At 38.5% G+C, this 17,059-nt stretch overlaps 1 protein-coding gene across 1 annotated transcript in view; it reads right to left on the bottom strand.

Annotated features, from left to right (window-relative positions):
• The window catches only part of celsr1b (cadherin EGF LAG seven-pass G-type receptor 1b), a 60,112-nt gene that overhangs the window by 35,459 nt on the left and 7,594 nt on the right, over positions 1 to 17,059 (bottom strand). Inside the window, exons 2-5 of the mRNA XM_017475232.3 lie at positions 10,136 to 10,774; positions 7,200 to 7,422; positions 5,117 to 5,232; positions 3,390 to 3,478 (exon numbers count right to left, since the gene is read on the bottom strand). Coding sequence (XP_017330721.2) covers positions 3,390 to 3,478; positions 5,117 to 5,232; positions 7,200 to 7,422; positions 10,136 to 10,774 — 1,067 coding nt within the window. The remainder of the gene's footprint in view (positions 1 to 3,389; positions 3,479 to 5,116; positions 5,233 to 7,199; positions 7,423 to 10,135; positions 10,775 to 17,059) is intronic.

Genomic DNA, 17,059 nt, shown 5'->3' on the forward strand with positions numbered 1-17,059 from the left:
TAACAAGCAGTAAAACAACTGTAGCATACTAACAGTGCTTTCAGTCCACTGTCTCAAAACAAGACATAATGTATATACCTCATAAAATAATACACTCTATGTGTATGTGTTCAATATAGAGCTATATATATATATATATATATATATATATATATATATATATATATAGTATATATATATATATATATATATATATATATATATATATATATATATATATATATATATATATATACACAAAATATCACATAGTGGAGTGGATAAATGACGACTACGGAATAAGGAAGATCACTTCAGGACAAAAAACTGAGTCCAGACTGCTGCTGAAATCTGTAATTTGTGAACTTGAAACTATGGTACAGCAGCAAACCTCCGTTAGTATACATCACTCAATTTATGCAATTTAAAGTGCATATAAATGCAAAGGTGAAAGTAAATAGCAGAATACAATGCCACTTAAAAAGGTAATGAAAGAAAAAGTAAAAAATCTAGAGCACAGAGCTTGAACAGTGGTGAATGGAATCCAGTTAGGACACAAAGGGTACCAGTACCAGAGTCAAACATTACATAATTAAATCTAATTTGGTAACATTTTTTAAACAAAATAATCATTTTTGTCCGTCCAAACTCCCCTGCAAGTGTAATACTAACTCTCAATGTTACCATATTGTACACTGACACCCTAAGTATATATCACAGTAGACAGCTTTTCTCAATTAAGCACATAAATACTACAAATTTTACAAGCATTGTGTGAATAACAGCTGTGCGCTGCTTTATATCTAAGTGTGATAAAAAGAAGTTTGGCCGTCTGGCTATTTCATAGAGCCCAAGTACCTCATTGTGGCACAGATTAACTGAGCAGGGGGTCGCTTTTGTCTGAATTAGTTTGGGGTTATAATTGGACATGGGTTATAAGGAAAAGTGGGTTAACGGGAAGGTCCTGATTTTATTCAGCCACAACAGAGCAAATGCACTCCTGATAGAGAAGACTTGCCTTCAGACTGCAGATAATTGTTCTCCATTTGCAGTACTACCTCTGTGTAGAAGATTTTCTTCATAGGTCTTATATGTCTTTTAACATGTGCCAACTGATGATAAATAAGCCTCTTGGGCTAACTCTGGCTCATTTTCAGCTTGAACAGGATTGCACAAAGATGAAGCAAACTAAAATACTGACAGACAGACCAATGCCTTTGTGTCATACTATAGATTGATTCCCATACCAATCACAAAAAAAAAAATCTGACCATTTTACCCAGCCTAGTTTATTTAGAAATCAGTGTTAAGGAGAATAAGGCAACTACATACTGTATTTTTACAATGTCACACTTCTTAAACAGGTAAAACCAACCACCCCTTGGGGATAAATCATGCGCATGAAATTTAATTTAATACAGTTCAGTACTTCTTTGACTCTATTCATGTTTGAGTTTATCGTTAACATTAATTTGGCAACTTGTAATGATTCTATTCCTATTTAATGTGTATTGTCTTATCTGTTGTGTGTAATTGAGCTGCAGTAATGAGGGAATTTCCCCAGAGTGGGATCAATAAAGTTTATCTTATCTTATCTTATCTGCTTTTATCCTTGACTTCTCAGTCTGACAAAAGTCTGATTAAATGTCTAAAATCGCTCTTTCTGACATTATTTGTGCATGGGCAGTTAAGAAATAAAAATAACTGTAGCCCCAATTAAAGATAATACTGCAAAAGTGATATCTTAGCAAGTAAAACAATATTGAATAGAGGCAATTTCAGCTAATATTTCTCTTTATTATACTGTTTTTAAACTAATATGAAGCTTGAAAGACACGTTTAAGCCTGAAATTAAATATGTCTATTTTTTTTTGCAGTGAAGACACAAAGCTGTTTCTGAATCACAAATTAATCGACAGCCTTAATAATAATAATAATAATAATAATAATAATAATAATAATAATAATAAAAGCACCCTGACATCACTAATGTGTCTCTACTTCATGAAAGAAATAACAAGACCCTGATGTAACTGAAGCTTTTCAAATAGCTCACAGCTATGAAACGTGACCCATTATGCATTTCGCAAAGTGTTGATGCTTGCAGTGGGGTATTATACTTCTGGATGTTTACAGTAATAAGAAGGTCTTAAGACAGAAGAAGCATTAAAGAAAGGACACAAGCTGGATCTTATGAGGTTCTTCCATAAAAGGAAATAACAGCCTATGTAGCTAACAGCTGTCATGTCAAAACAAAATCACAACATGATGCTGAGAACTTATGCATACTTTCATAACCTCTACATTGGATTATGGATGGTGTGTTGTTGGCTGGCTTCCCTGTTTCTGTTTTACCTTTCCCACTTTTTTTTCAATACCAGTATTGTAGCACAGATCAGTGGGATCCCCCTACAGACCTATGTGAGCGTGCACACACAGACACCCACAGACACACACGCACACACACGCACACATGTACACACACACACACACACACACATGCATACACGCACACAAGCACACATGCTCCAGGCATGGATTTAATACTACAACATTAGAGTCTCAATATGCTCTTGCAGCAATATGCTCTTGCAGCAGTATGCTCTTGCAGCAAAGTGCACTATAGCCCATTAAGTTGCTTATTATTCAGTGATTAGTATGAAATATTTAGTACTACAGTCAAACTAACTACAGAATGATGTGGACAGACAGACAGACAAACAGATAAATAGATAGAGAGATAGAGAGATAGATAGATAGATAGATAGATAGATAGATAGATCACTTTATTCAACCCAGAGGGAAATTCACATATTACAGCAGCACAGAGAGTTAGAAGTATACTAAAAGTGTAAGAGTTGAAAGACATTGTAGATACAAGCAGCAGACTTGAGAGGAATTAAATCGTCAGTGCATGGCAAACACTGTCAACACTGTAATAGTGTGAACAATGCCCACACCCACCAGCAGGCACATGCATGGGAACATGCACTTATACCTGCTGAGAAAACGCTACACCTCAAAACTTTTTTAGATCAAAGATGTCTAACATTTTATTATTATGTCTAACAAATAAATATATATATATATATATATATATATATATATATATATATATATATATATATATATATATATATACACACACACACACACACACACACATATATATATATATATATATATATATATATATATATATATATATATAAAATAAAAAATAAATATTATATATATAAAACAACAACAACAACAACAACAGAATCTAATAACCCTGAATGATTTAGATTTAAGGCTGGGTAATCCTTATGTGTTTTCAAACATAACTTCAAATCATTTTTATAAAAACATCATTGGATATGTATTCATATAAATATGAATACCTTAGTAATATTTTTTATCAGAATTACCTTGTTGTAGTAATGCAGCCACACCGTATGCCACTGGCCGTCGCTTACTCCGGCTGGTATGAACGGCGCCACCGTGGTCCTGCTCTCTCCTGCGGGCAGGAAGCAGGACAGAGAATACAGCTTTTAGAAAGCAGAACTCACACAAGGCTGAACCCTTACAAGTGTGTGTACAACTGTGTGTATTTAAACATTAAACTATTATTGTTGGACTAAACCCAACACCAATATTAATAAATGAATTGATGCATATTATGTCACAGCACTGAAACTGTCTGTAACTATGGAAGTGCTATCATGACGGTTGAGACAGTTGACAGTCCTAGCCAACAAAAAAATCCACCAGCACTCAGGGAGTGTTGTGATATTGATGGAGCGCTTCCAGTTCAGTGAAGGCAATAAGTGAATCATTATAGAGAACATAATGAAAATCCTGGACCTCCCATGAGAAAAACTTAACTAATGTTCCCATGTTCCCAGACACTGTAAAGTCTGTTGGGAATTGTTTATTACTCTATCCTATTTCATTATGTCGAGCAATGGCTGTAGAGGAGGGACTTGACCTTTGACCCATGCTGGGTTTATCACTTACCAAAATTAAACTGTTATTGAAATTCCTTCATTCCTAGACTGTGAGATGTTGCTGTTTGAGGAAATGCCTTTCAAAGCCTTTAGCGTCCACTACCGTCCACAGCTGACCCTTAACTCTCTGACATACATGGAATTCACCTTCTCACACTCAGGGAGAGTAGGGCGACACATTCCACTGAACTTTATCCTTTGGAAACGAGTCTAAATGTTAAAGAGACAGGACGAGGATCTGGAGGCATGTTAACTATATGCCACCCAGGAGGGCTGGAGTGAATGGGTTAGAAAAACAAAGGGACAGGTAGATAGAGGATGTGTGTTTCTGTGCTCTTTGGCCAGCTGCATCCTTTGGCACAAGGCCTCCACACACACTTATGTGAGCAAAAAAAACCCAAGAGAAAGTACTTCTCTCACACACTCTGGACAGTTTTGTGCAATAATATTTTTCGGAATCAATCAAATGAACTTATCCATTCGAACATATCTTCAAATCAGCTCACTTAATGCAGCATATGTAAATTAGTGTTATTATATTTTGTCATTTTATAATCCATATCTTTAAAAAGAATGTATTTCTGTATGATTCCTTATTACGCACATATACCCCATTATAAGGACAGCAACTTTTAAACTGCGATGCTGTAACAGCTAAATATTCCGACTGGCTACCCCTCTGCTCTTTTCCTCTCTCCTCCTCCAATCATATTCCTTTGCATTAAAAAAACTAAAACCTTGGTTGAATATTGCATTTTATAGAATATTCTGTTTATATTTACTTTTATTTCTATGTTTGTGAACTCAAACGGTGACAGCAATGTATATGATATTACTATGCATTATTAGCATGTTTCTCAATGACTTCATGAGTAATACCTTTTTAGGTATTTTACGTATTGAACCTTAAGTTTCACTTTCCTATTTTCAATAAACCTGACTTTAAGCAACACGGCGAGTGAATTCAATTTAGGAGGAGTTTAGCTGCATGTCAGTTTATTCAAACAAAACGGTTCTCATTATTGGACAGGTCCTGGATTAGTTTGCACTACGGCAATACATAACCATACACACACACACACACACACACACACACACACACACACACACAAACACACACACACACACACACACACACACAGACTCACCAGCAGAGAAAGTGAGTTGGATTTGCTCGTCCACAATCTCCACAGCGATAAAGTCATGCTTTTCATTAAACCTTCCATTATAGAGTAACAGTGCGTTTCTCTCTCTAGTGGCAAACCTGTGGAACAAAAACATAAATGTTCAAAGTATGGCCAATATGATTAGGATTCACATAACATATATAGAACATGTTTCATACAAATCATACTAGACTTTCAGGGTAACACTCCAATCTGTGAATACAGTTTCACTCCAAAGACCAGGATTAGTTTTATAAACACCTCAAACAGGATCATGCATTATTCCAGGATACCAAATGCGGATGCTGAAAGAGAGAGGGAAGATGGAAAAGGAAGTAGGAGAAAGATAAAACGTGTGAACAAAGCGTGCGCTAATTGTGGTAGTGACGAGGTAACTGACGGAGAAGTCACTGGGGGAAAGCTGACCTGCAGGTGTTTGCCAACTTGTGGCAGTTTTGCAGGTCACATGGAAGGCAGATAGAGAGAGGTGTCAGGTAGCACCTGGCACAAGGGCACACTCACAGGAAGCAGGAACAAAGATCCGCACCACACACTACATCCTGTTTGCACGTTAGCTGTGGAGATCTGATTGGAGTGAGTTTTAATGTGAATTTATATCTGAGGAACCCTTGAAAACTCATTTTGCTGAAGCAGCAATTCAGCATGGGATCCATAAGCACTACTTGCTTTTTAATTCACTCCACACATGATTCATGCGTGTAACACAGGGGAAATGTGAAACGTTCATTTCTGCGCTTTCAACATGAATAGTTAAATATAACATGTAAATATGTGTATTGACTGTAGGAATATAATGTAAATGTTATGTATGTGTTATTACTGTGTAAAGTTGATTAGCCCATCCAGATTCCTACACCCATACTATATACAATGGTTTCATTTCATAAAGTGTCTTAAATGGACTCTTTTTCATGGCTTGAATAGATTAATTATTACTTTTATGGAACCAAGAATAGGGGACATGGCGCCCTAGTGCTTAGCACGTTTGTCTCGCACCTCCGGGGTTGGGGGTTCTCCTGCGTGTGCAGAGTTTGCATGTTGTCCCCACACTTTGGGGGGTTTTCTCTGGGTACTCTGCTTTCCCCCCAGTCCAAAGACATGCACTAAAGGCTGACTGGCATTTACAAATTGTCCATAGTGTGTGAATGTGTGTAATGTGTGAATGTGTGTGTCATGGGTTAGCACCCCATCCAGGGTGTCCCCTGCCTTGTCCCCCGAGTTCCCTGTGATGGGCTATTTAGGCTCCCCCGTGACCCTGTATAGGAGAGGTGGTATGGAAAATGGACGGATGGAACCAGGAATAGCACCACAATTGTTTGTAAGAATGAATGTTATGTTTCTTTCTAACCCAGACTCGTAGATTCATCATTCACTGTCATACCAAGTGGTAATATTTACTTAAGCTTCTTTCGCCGACATATCCATAGCACGTCTTTGGCGGTGACTGAAAAGGTGAATGTGAAATATAATACCGGGTGTAATAAACACAAACGAGGTGGATTACTTTCTTGATAATTCTTTTTTTTTCTTTTAAATGCCTTTGGAGGTGAAATGAAAGAGCTTGCTAACAACAAGTGCCACTTCTCTGTTTACCCTGCTTGCTACTCAGAAAAGACATGGTATGATTACAGACTTGAAGCACTTATATAAATAAATAAGCACAAATATCTCTTTCAGTGAGTGTGTCTTCCTGTGTGTATACATAACAGTTTTGTCCCAATGCTATAAGACCCAGCCACAATTTTTTCATAATATCAGGATTTTTATAAATGGTTTAAAATGAAAATAGGTGTCACTAAAGTGTATCAGGTTTAAACTAGTAGGAGGAGGATAGGATGATGGACCAGTAGTACATTTTTGCAATTTCACCTTCAAATTTAATGTAAACCTTTTAAAGATTTAATTTGACTTACCCTCGTAGTAATGACAATTTACTGATATTAGAAATTTTTTAGCAATCCTATTCTATATCACGACCAGCCTGACATGAGAATATGGATGGACAGCTGGCTGTCCACACTGGCAGACAGGCAAAGGTACTCACATGAAGGAGAGTGTGAAGTGAAACCTCTGTCTCAGGCCCCTGAAGGTGACAAATGCGTTCCCAGGAAAGCTGCGTGTGCTCATTTGACAGTAGGGCTTCTCAAACGCTCCTTCAGGACACTGGCACATAAACCCACCAACCAGCAGGTCCACACATTGGCCTCCATTCTTACACACACCCGACACACAGCGGCCCGATCGAGAGCTCACCTCACAGTTCTCACCTGGAATGGAGATACAGCATGAAGAGTTAGGCCAAAAATAATATACACATATAACAAAGTATCACATTTCCACGTAAATAATGACGAACTTGGCAGACGCTTGCAACGGATGTAATAAATCAGCGTCTGTTTGTTCATACAGGCCCCAACAAATTAACGAATTAAAAGCAAACGGCCCTGAGACACAGCTTTTACAGGCTTTACACATGAGTTCAACCTGAACCCACACCATGTTTTTCTTCCCTCCCCCTGTCTACACAACACACTCAATACTGCGTTCAGTGACCCAGGCTAACCCCTGCTCTTAATCAAACACAACTAGCCTTCAGCCCAAAGGCAGAGTGATAATAGCAGAAACGTGGTGGTGGTCTGGAGGACACCTGTCAACCTACAACACCACTATTCTGGAAGCTGAGATCTCTGAAGAAGTGATGACAGCTCGCTAATGGAGGAAGATGACATCATTTGCTTTTTTTTTTGTTCTCTTATGAATGACTGAGTTTTTGGGGGAATTCTTTTGGGTTTTGTTATTTGCTATATGAATGCTGTGTGTGGGCCTGAGATAATGAAATGTGAGTCAAAGAAAATCCAGGTGCAAGATGAGAAATCTTTCATGGTTTGATGTAGCTCCACTAGAGATGGATTCACATTCCGTGCACTAACTTCATGCTGTTTATTTTACTATAGTTAGTAAATCGTTTATAGTAAATACTCAATCATTTTTTGTCCCATTTTCTCACCAACTTGGTCACATGTCAACTGGAGACGGTGTAGACTAATTGCCTCTGAGACACGTTAAGTCAGCTTCGACATCTTTTTGCACTGATCCTCATGCTGTGGCACTGTAAAGCGCTATTTACCCTCTTCCACATACATGAGCTCACAGATGCTAATAATTGGTTAGTGTTACTCTGATCCACAGGGGAGAGTATGCCATTATTCACTCCCAGAGAGCACGGCCAATTTGCTCTCTCTCAGGATTTGAATCAATATAATGTTTTGAGGTAAATACATGGGCGTATGAGCCATTATACATGGGGGGACATGTCCAACCCACATTTCAAAATCTAGGTTTTGTCCCCCCGACTTTTTCCTAATCTCAAATTGTATTTCACATTGCCTGCCTGTCAACTGGACAGTCTCCAAATTATTCCACAATTCCGCAACTTTTAGAAACATAATTCAATTAAAAAAACAAACTTTCTCTAAAATAAGCGAGGGGTCAGACTCGAGTAGCTAGTCTGTCACTGCAAGGTAACAAGCAAAACCTGTTATGGACTTTCAGAGAGGTGGCCACTCTTATGCAATGAAATCAGAATGGATTCCTTTGGAGATGATGCCAATATTCCGTGACCATCCGTGGAAAAAAAACAACTCACGTCCTGAGGTGAGGGCGGTCACGACACAGCATTCAGACACTCTTGAGCACACTAATGTATAGATGAAAGAGTTACCACTTTGTATTTGAGGTAGGATATCGTAGCTATTTCAACCTATGAAATTGCCGATTGTTTTGATCAATAATTTTGTTGTCGAAATAATTATTTCGCCTATGAAACTGTCACAGCATGCCCTGAAGCACTCCGTCACCAGCCCCCATCCACCCCGCTCCCAAGATTCAAAATCAATCCTACGCCCCTGGGTAAGTAAATGAATAATAGCATGAGTCTTTAAGGACTTTATTGTGAAGGCTTAAGCTCAAATGAATCTCTACTCTGAGTCTTTCTGGTTATGTACATAAGAGTGTGTAAGTATCAATAAAGCTTTTACTATTCGGTATCTGGACATAGTTATTAGTTGCCATAGCTGCATCATATCTATCATATCTTAAACCTCAGTAAGCTGTGTCAGTATGTTAGCAGATGAATGCGCTCAAGGACAACATCTAATGGAGTTGAGTGATCTATTACAGTGTGTTCATCCAATACACTCGCTATTGTGCACCTGCCACCTTACATTGACAAGAATTGGGCCCTGAGGAAATATGTGTTAGGATGTACAAGGCAAGTTCCAGGGATGTAATGACCCAAATGCCTCCTAGATAATCCCTCATTTCAGAGGAATTACAGGGATATATTACATGGTAATGAGAGAAACATAGTGCAGGAACTACAGAAGCCACTGTCAACACCTCAGAATATGACCACAGGCTATAAGAGGAACATGGCCTCACTGTTGAGCTTGGACAAGAAATCCGAATCCATGGAGAAAATAGTTGTCAAAATGGGTGAAAGATCCAGAGAGGAATCTCCACTACTCAAGTTAAAGGTATGCCAAAGAATTCTCTACATTTATTTCATCTCATCGGAGAGGTCCTGGTGGGTCACGTTTCTACATTATCAGAGTTAATGAGGCTCTGACAGCGAGAGGAACGCAGAAGGTGACAGTTTGTTGAGAAATCAGCTGCACTCACTGTTAGCAAATAATAATCTTCTAATCCGTTATTGCTACAAGTTAAACTGGTTTATCCGAGCAATATACAGAGCCTAAAATGAATGAAAACGCAAAACTGATCAGTGTCCTAAAAGCATTGTAGCGCAAAGGTCATTGTTAAATAGTGAAACAAACAACACTGTCAACTCTCTCTATCTCTCTAGCAGTTAAAACGATCTTAACTCTATGATGTTTTCGGAAACTGGTCCCAGATCAGAACTTCAGGAAGAAAAATAGGAAAGAGGAAGTGATAAAAAAAACAAAAAACAAGAGCACTCACCTGTAAAATCCTCAGGGCACTCACAGGTGTATCCCCCTTCACGGCTAAGGCACTTCCCATTGTTTTTACATGGTGCCGAGTAGCACAGGTCTATCTCTGTCTCGCAGTAATCTCCAGTAAAACCATCTGGACATCGGCAACGCAGACCATTTACAGGATGGATGGGCCTGAAGAGGACTGTGCTGGAGGCCACAAAGGGAGCTGAACTGTCAAACTTCAGCACTGACACACACTTCATGTAATTCTGACAGGGCTCACGCAGGCAGATGTTGTCGTCGAAGGGGAGGACATGTTGTGAAGAGATGAGCGTCAGCAGCGTGCGGTTCAGGTACAGCTGCTCCTGGAGCTCCTCAGTGGGGTAGAAGCGGCCTGGGGTGCCACCAGGCAGCAGGGCTGAGAAAGTAACGTTGAGGACACTCGTGTCCACGTCCGTGTCATTCTGTACATTGAAGACGAACACGCCATCACGGCTGGTGGACAGCACAGCAGCTACGCTCTCTGTGAATAGGCTGAGCAGCGGTGAGAGAAAGCGCTCCTGGGACATGTTCTCCAGTCGCACTGTGATACTGTTCGTCAACATGTCATCTGTGATGATGGCAACACGGAGAGTGCAAAGAGCAGAGACATGGTGGAGACCATCTGAGAACAAAGAATCAAACAATTCTGAGTCTTATTGGAAAATATATGAAATAACTGCAGACTATGGAGAAATATAAAATGACTAGGGCTGCAACTAACGATTATTTTCATAATCGATTAGTTGGCCGATTATTTTTTTAATGGAATGGGGGCAAACTCTCAGTACCATTTTTTTATTTATTTAAAATAAAATCCATAAACTGAGTCTTACAAATATAAACTTAAGAGTAAAATTTTACACAACAGTTTGTCCGATTTTATAAGACTGAAAGATCCCAATACACACAGACAAACACCAGAACACATTCATTTAGGACTGTGGTATATATATGTATATTTATGCATTACTTTTTATGAATGCACAAAAAGCACTCAATTCTACATTACTAGCAATCCATGGTTGATTGGTAGAACCTATCATTCCCCACGGATTGGTACAAATACCAGGTTCAATTATATATTATTTTTGGTGTGACATTGAATTTCACTCTCTGAATTATGTTTTGTTTATTTTATCCATCAATGCGACACTTGAACTTGTCTACCACTCATAGGTTTTTGCAAATGATCATTTAATTTTTAAATAATTTTTAAATAAATACATCAGTGAACGATTGTCAGCTCAGCTAACGTGATACTTGTGAATGCACACAAATAACCAAAGTGATTAATTTTAAAACATATCATTTGAATATATTTTGAAAAATTTAACAAAAAATGTATATATATTATTTAAACATTTTTAAAACTTTCCTACGGACCCGCTGCAATTACACCACTGATCATTAGGGGTCCGCGGTAACACTGCACTAGATGGTAGAGTACATAGTACATAGTGTACGTGTACAGTACTTCATTTGGGACACAACTTTAGTATTTACTCTCCGAAGCGTGTTTTCGGAACAGAAGTAACGTAATGAGTAAATGTACTGCGTGCAGACCAACCAACTAATCAATAATGAGATTCGTTGACAACGATTTTATCGAGCATGATGATGCTCGTGCTTACAAATGGCAAAAATTTTATTTTTTATAATAACTATATAGGAAGATATATATAGTACTTAGGTCATTGTAGCAATTTCTTGGACAGTAAAAACAATTTACTATTCTAAACATTTTTTTTTTTTTAATGGCTGATAATTACTTGTTCAGGTGGTCTTGAAATCCATAAATGATGTGTATTACATTTCATTACATCTACAGTGAAAGGAAAACCCCAAAGGCTAATATTAGAAATTTATAATGGAATTACTCGTATTATTGCTGTGATTAAAAGCTAGTAAAAAAATTACTATGACTAAATAAAATGACTTTATATGACTAAACACGTGATGTTAATGACGTTTATGGCATCAGCAATACAACGAGATGTATCAAATCTGCTGTTTTAAAACTGCTGCAAAAACTCGTCTGATTCTCTTAAGCGAAAATGAAACAGAAAACAGAAACAGCAAATCCTCTAGCAGCAGTTCAGCATGCCGTGAGAGTGTAAGAGCTCTGTGTTACATCCACTAACAACACCACAACACTTGTGCTCTATTGTGTGTCTGTTGTTAAGGCTTTGTTCAGATCTAGTGTATTCTTTCATCCCTCCAGTTTGTCCCTGTGTAAAGGGCAACACAACTCATTAGAATGGAGTGAGTTATAATTGCCAGACAATGAGGAGACATTTGCACTTTATCACGCTGTCCTCTCACATATTCTCAGCTCAGAGAGCTGTGCGTGCAGAAAAAAACACATATTTTTACCTTCACACATACGGATGAACGAAAACTCACAATTAAAATTAGTTATAGTATTAGAATACACAATATATTCACAACAAAAACCTAGACAGTTTCTTTCCCCACTTTTACTCACACTCATTTACTTAACTTTTTTCTGTTCGTTATATTTAGAATTCCTTTGCAGGACAAGTAAAGGGGCTACTAGTGCATCATGTAGCATTGCAGGGTCCCTGGTTCAATCCTGCTGGGTTTATTGTCTTTGGAGAATTTTGCACGTTCTCCAAATGCACATGTGGGTTCCTCTGTTTTGTTTCTTTCAGCAAACTCCCAAAAACAAGGCGGTAGGTAGACTGGCTAAGCTAAATTGCCCCAGGTGTGAAAATTCTAGCATTTTCTACAGCCCCAATGAACGGTGATGATTTTGTCATTACTTTAAAATCATCTCAGTTCATTGGTCCACTTCAAAATGGCATAAACCACAGTCACTGTGGTCTCTGCAGCTAAATGGCACCATCAGCATAAGTGGATCACTGTTACAGAGCACTAAAGTAAGTGCTAATTTGTTTGCACTGTGTTTGCAGGTGTGTTTGTTTTCTAATGGTATGTGCATTAAAGTCCATTCTTCTATCATTCTGTACTGCACGGAATAAAGTGGGTTTCTCTCTCACACTCACTTCCATTTTGTCCATCCACTTGCCAATAACATGAAAATGAATGGTAGGCAAGCAGATTTTATTGACATGGACAGAATTATCCTGGGATCAGATATCAGCTAATTGCACAGAGAAAAGCCCAAATGATCCAATACGATACACAAGAGCACCAAATTTATAATCACATTTCAATGACAGGGTACTTACCAATAAATTATCTCTTCCTAATGGGGATACACAGTTTTATGAGGACATGGCATTTCTTACAGAGACGTTCCAGGATAAGTACTAGGCTGAGGATTTCTGTAAATTCCTCTCTCGTTCTTTCCAGTAAACAATAAAGCAAAGGACATATACACATATTAAACACAAGTGTGGTCTTGGCACTCCTCCAGTTCAGAGGCTGTTCTGCCTGATGCTCAGAATGTCATTAATTTGTCAGTCACTAACGTCAAAACAACCACAGTCATAAAGCTCTTAAACAGCCTACTGCTGGAAGACACAACTCAACAAATTCCAAAACCGTCATGCTAGAGGAAATGAGAAATTCCAGTACATAACCAGTGTCCTTAAGGAATGTTGTTGTTAAGTAAAAGACTAATGTTAAGTAAGAGACTACTCTTTAGCCCAGTGTTGCACCACTAAGCTTCAGGATTTTAGCAGAACTTTATCACATTTAATTCACGTCAATACCCAGCATTCATTATGCAAGTAGATCATATATTCAATGGGGAATCAATCGTCAGTGATATTGCACATGCAAGAAGAATTACTGTCCAAACACGGTACAAAATATAGAAAAAAGACAAGTACTTTGCCGTCTGAGTTTCAAAAACATGTCTAGCTTGCTTTAGCTTTTGGTTTGTAACATTATCATGTCTTAAACGTGTTCTACATCAAATAAGATTCCTTAGTATAGTTACGTGGCTCAGTTTATTTTTAGAAGCCCTGCTTATTATTATGTGATTATCTGTCCATCCATCCATCCACCAATCTATTTTCTGTATCGCTTATCCTACATAGGGTCATGGGGAGCCTGGAGCCTATCCCAGGGGACTCAGGGCACGAGGCGGGGAACACCCTGGATGGGGTGCCAGCCCATCACAGGGCAAAATCGAACACACATTCACACACTACGGACAATTTGGAAATGCCAATCAGCCTACAGTGCATGTCCATGGACTGGGAAACTGGAGTATGTGGAGAAAACCTCAGATCTTTTTGGTTTCTCTATGTTGTAGTGCTTGTGGTCACCAACCCTCTTCCTTGAGATCTACCTTCCTGCAGGTTTCATCTCCAACCAAAATCTAACACACTTGTTTTAGGTGATCAAGAACCTCTTAAGGCAATGATTAGATGGTCAGGTGGGCACAATTATGTTTGGAGCTAAAGTCATCATGAAGGTAGATCTCCAGTAACCCTGTTGTGCCTCTGTCATGAATCACTATACAATAGTAAGTCAAATGATTTTGATTTCAAGTCTTTCACTATAGTTGTTAATGCTCTCCACTATGCATCTCATCTGGTAAGAAATGTTCACAAAATTGTAATCTAAATAAGATATTCAGCTTTTTTGCAGTAGCTTTCTGTACCATTAATATCTGACTTATTTCTGCATTACATTCCTCAGTCAGTGAGGAAGCAGGAAAAAATATCTGCATTAAAAATTATTTAAGTTAGCTCAAGTTAAATTAGTATGTGGTTCAGAAATGCAAATTCTTCAAAATCACAAACACGACAAAATGAAATTATACACCACAGTTTTTCTACATTGTATTAGACAAACCAACCCCTAAGAGCATTCTATACCTCGAAACACACCCACACTACACACTATAAAACACACAGAACAAGAGAAGTGTACCGCACACCGTCTGAATCCACAATGAATGTTAATGAAGACTCATTCCTAACTATGAAGTGAAAAAGAAAAAGACCGCTAACACCATTAACACAATATGAAACACAGTAATTAATTCCTTTTTAGCACTTCGACTATTGAGTGTTGACTCTGTAAGCAGAGATCTTTCTTTTCTTGTAGGAGTGGCAGACCCTCAAACCACCCCCACAACACACACACACACACACACACACAAAGAGTTAAAATTTCATTCCTAAGAGCCAAAAATCCACAGGGAAAGAACTCTGATTCCATGTCCTGGTGGGAAGTTAAAATAAGCCAACATCACGGCTGCCATTCAAAAACACAGGTCAACTAATGCCAACACATAGCCTTCTTTCAGGGCATGATCATCACTGAAGCCTGACCTAAATATGTTTGGTGCTGTGCCAATTGGCCTTCATAATACAATGAGCAGAGCTAAGAGTGGTGCCAAAGAGTGCACGCTATACCGCGGTTGGGCTCGAAATGCTGTCAAAAACTTTGAAACAAGCAATCAAAACTCGGGACAGATCGGAAACTTGGAAGAGGTCCAAGACAAAATGAGTGATAAGCTTCCTTAAAAATAATTCCAAGTACAGTGGATTTTTGCAACAGAATAATCCCATACAAAAAGTGTCTACAATTTGAACAGCCCAACAACCCAAAAAGTGCATTAATTCTCTCCAAATAATTGTACCTCATTTTGCTAATCTCATCAAGACTGTGCCATCTCAGACACTTGATTTGTTTCATTATGTACTGAAAACCTGGCAGTTCTGTTACTCTCCTAATGCGTCTTCTCCACATACAGGCTTCACTCATTTTTCAGACATATTAAAACCCCACGCTTGTCCTCAGCATGGCTTCTGTGGAATGCAGTAAAGGTGCACTCAGAAAAACGTAATGAACAAAAGAGCTTTCCACAGAGTGCACACTCTAAGTGCTTTGTAATGGAGGCCGCGCCTCTCCAGACTGCCCTCGTGAATCTGTTATGGATCTTGTTAACATCAGCAGTGGCAGGCCTGCCTCTTGCAGAGCACGCATGAGGAGCAGCGGCATGCCACAAATTTCTGCCTTTACAGCAATAAGAAGCACCGTTTATGGGAATTTCTGAGTTTAAAGGGACTGCTGTAAATCCAATGTTGAAAGATCGGATCATGTGGTGGAGTTAATATGTGTGAAATATGATCAGATGTACTAGTATTTATGAGCAGTGATGGACCTCCTGAGTCCAGATTTGTTACATCACTGCCTAAGGACAGAAAGTGGGGGGGAAAATGCTAAACAGGCATATTTTGCCAGATGCAGCTCAATACACAAATAAGATTCTGGTCATCCTTCCCTAGAGAGTGTTTCTGTTTTACATCAGCATGAATTAGATAATGATTGTACAAAGTGCTAAAAGTCTGACTGAGCATGGGCATAGTTAGAGGCCCCACACTAACTAAGTTTCCTCTAAGGTTCACAATTCTCAGATGATGTCTTCAATGATCCAGTGATCCTGGTTGCAATGCAGAACGCAATTCCAAGAGGACGCATCTCAGGAATTGAAAACAACTCAGAAGCCAAATCATTATCATGAGCCAAAAAAAACACTGCAGTATATAAAGACAAATTCCCACCTTAGCCTGAGGAGTTCAGCGCTTTTCTAAAAGCATCAGTGTGTCCATTGATAGTTGTTCTGCAACAGTAAAACCACTTTGTATAACCTTAAGCACAATCATGACTTAACTACAAAAAAAATTTCATGTAATAATTAACAACGAATTACACCTCATTACTTTACTGCAGTGGCCACCAAATCATACACACCAGTCCAAGTGTGCATACACAGATTCAAGAGCATAAATACTGTGGGTTGTTTTTGTTGTTTTTTAAATAATTCCTGGCATGTGCACTGGAAATAATGTGCACATTTTTCAAAGCATGTTTTGTAATGTATAAACATCAGGCCCGAATATGCACAAGTCTAATAGCCTAGTGGTGAAATGAAGAGTTTAGTCTTTCATAACAGAAAATA

The sequence above is a fragment of the Ictalurus punctatus genome, chromosome 8 (genome assembly GCF_001660625.3).
Source record: "Ictalurus punctatus breed USDA103 chromosome 8, Coco_2.0, whole genome shotgun sequence".
In the NCBI taxonomy this organism is placed as follows: Eukaryota; Metazoa; Chordata; class Actinopteri; order Siluriformes; family Ictaluridae; genus Ictalurus; species Ictalurus punctatus.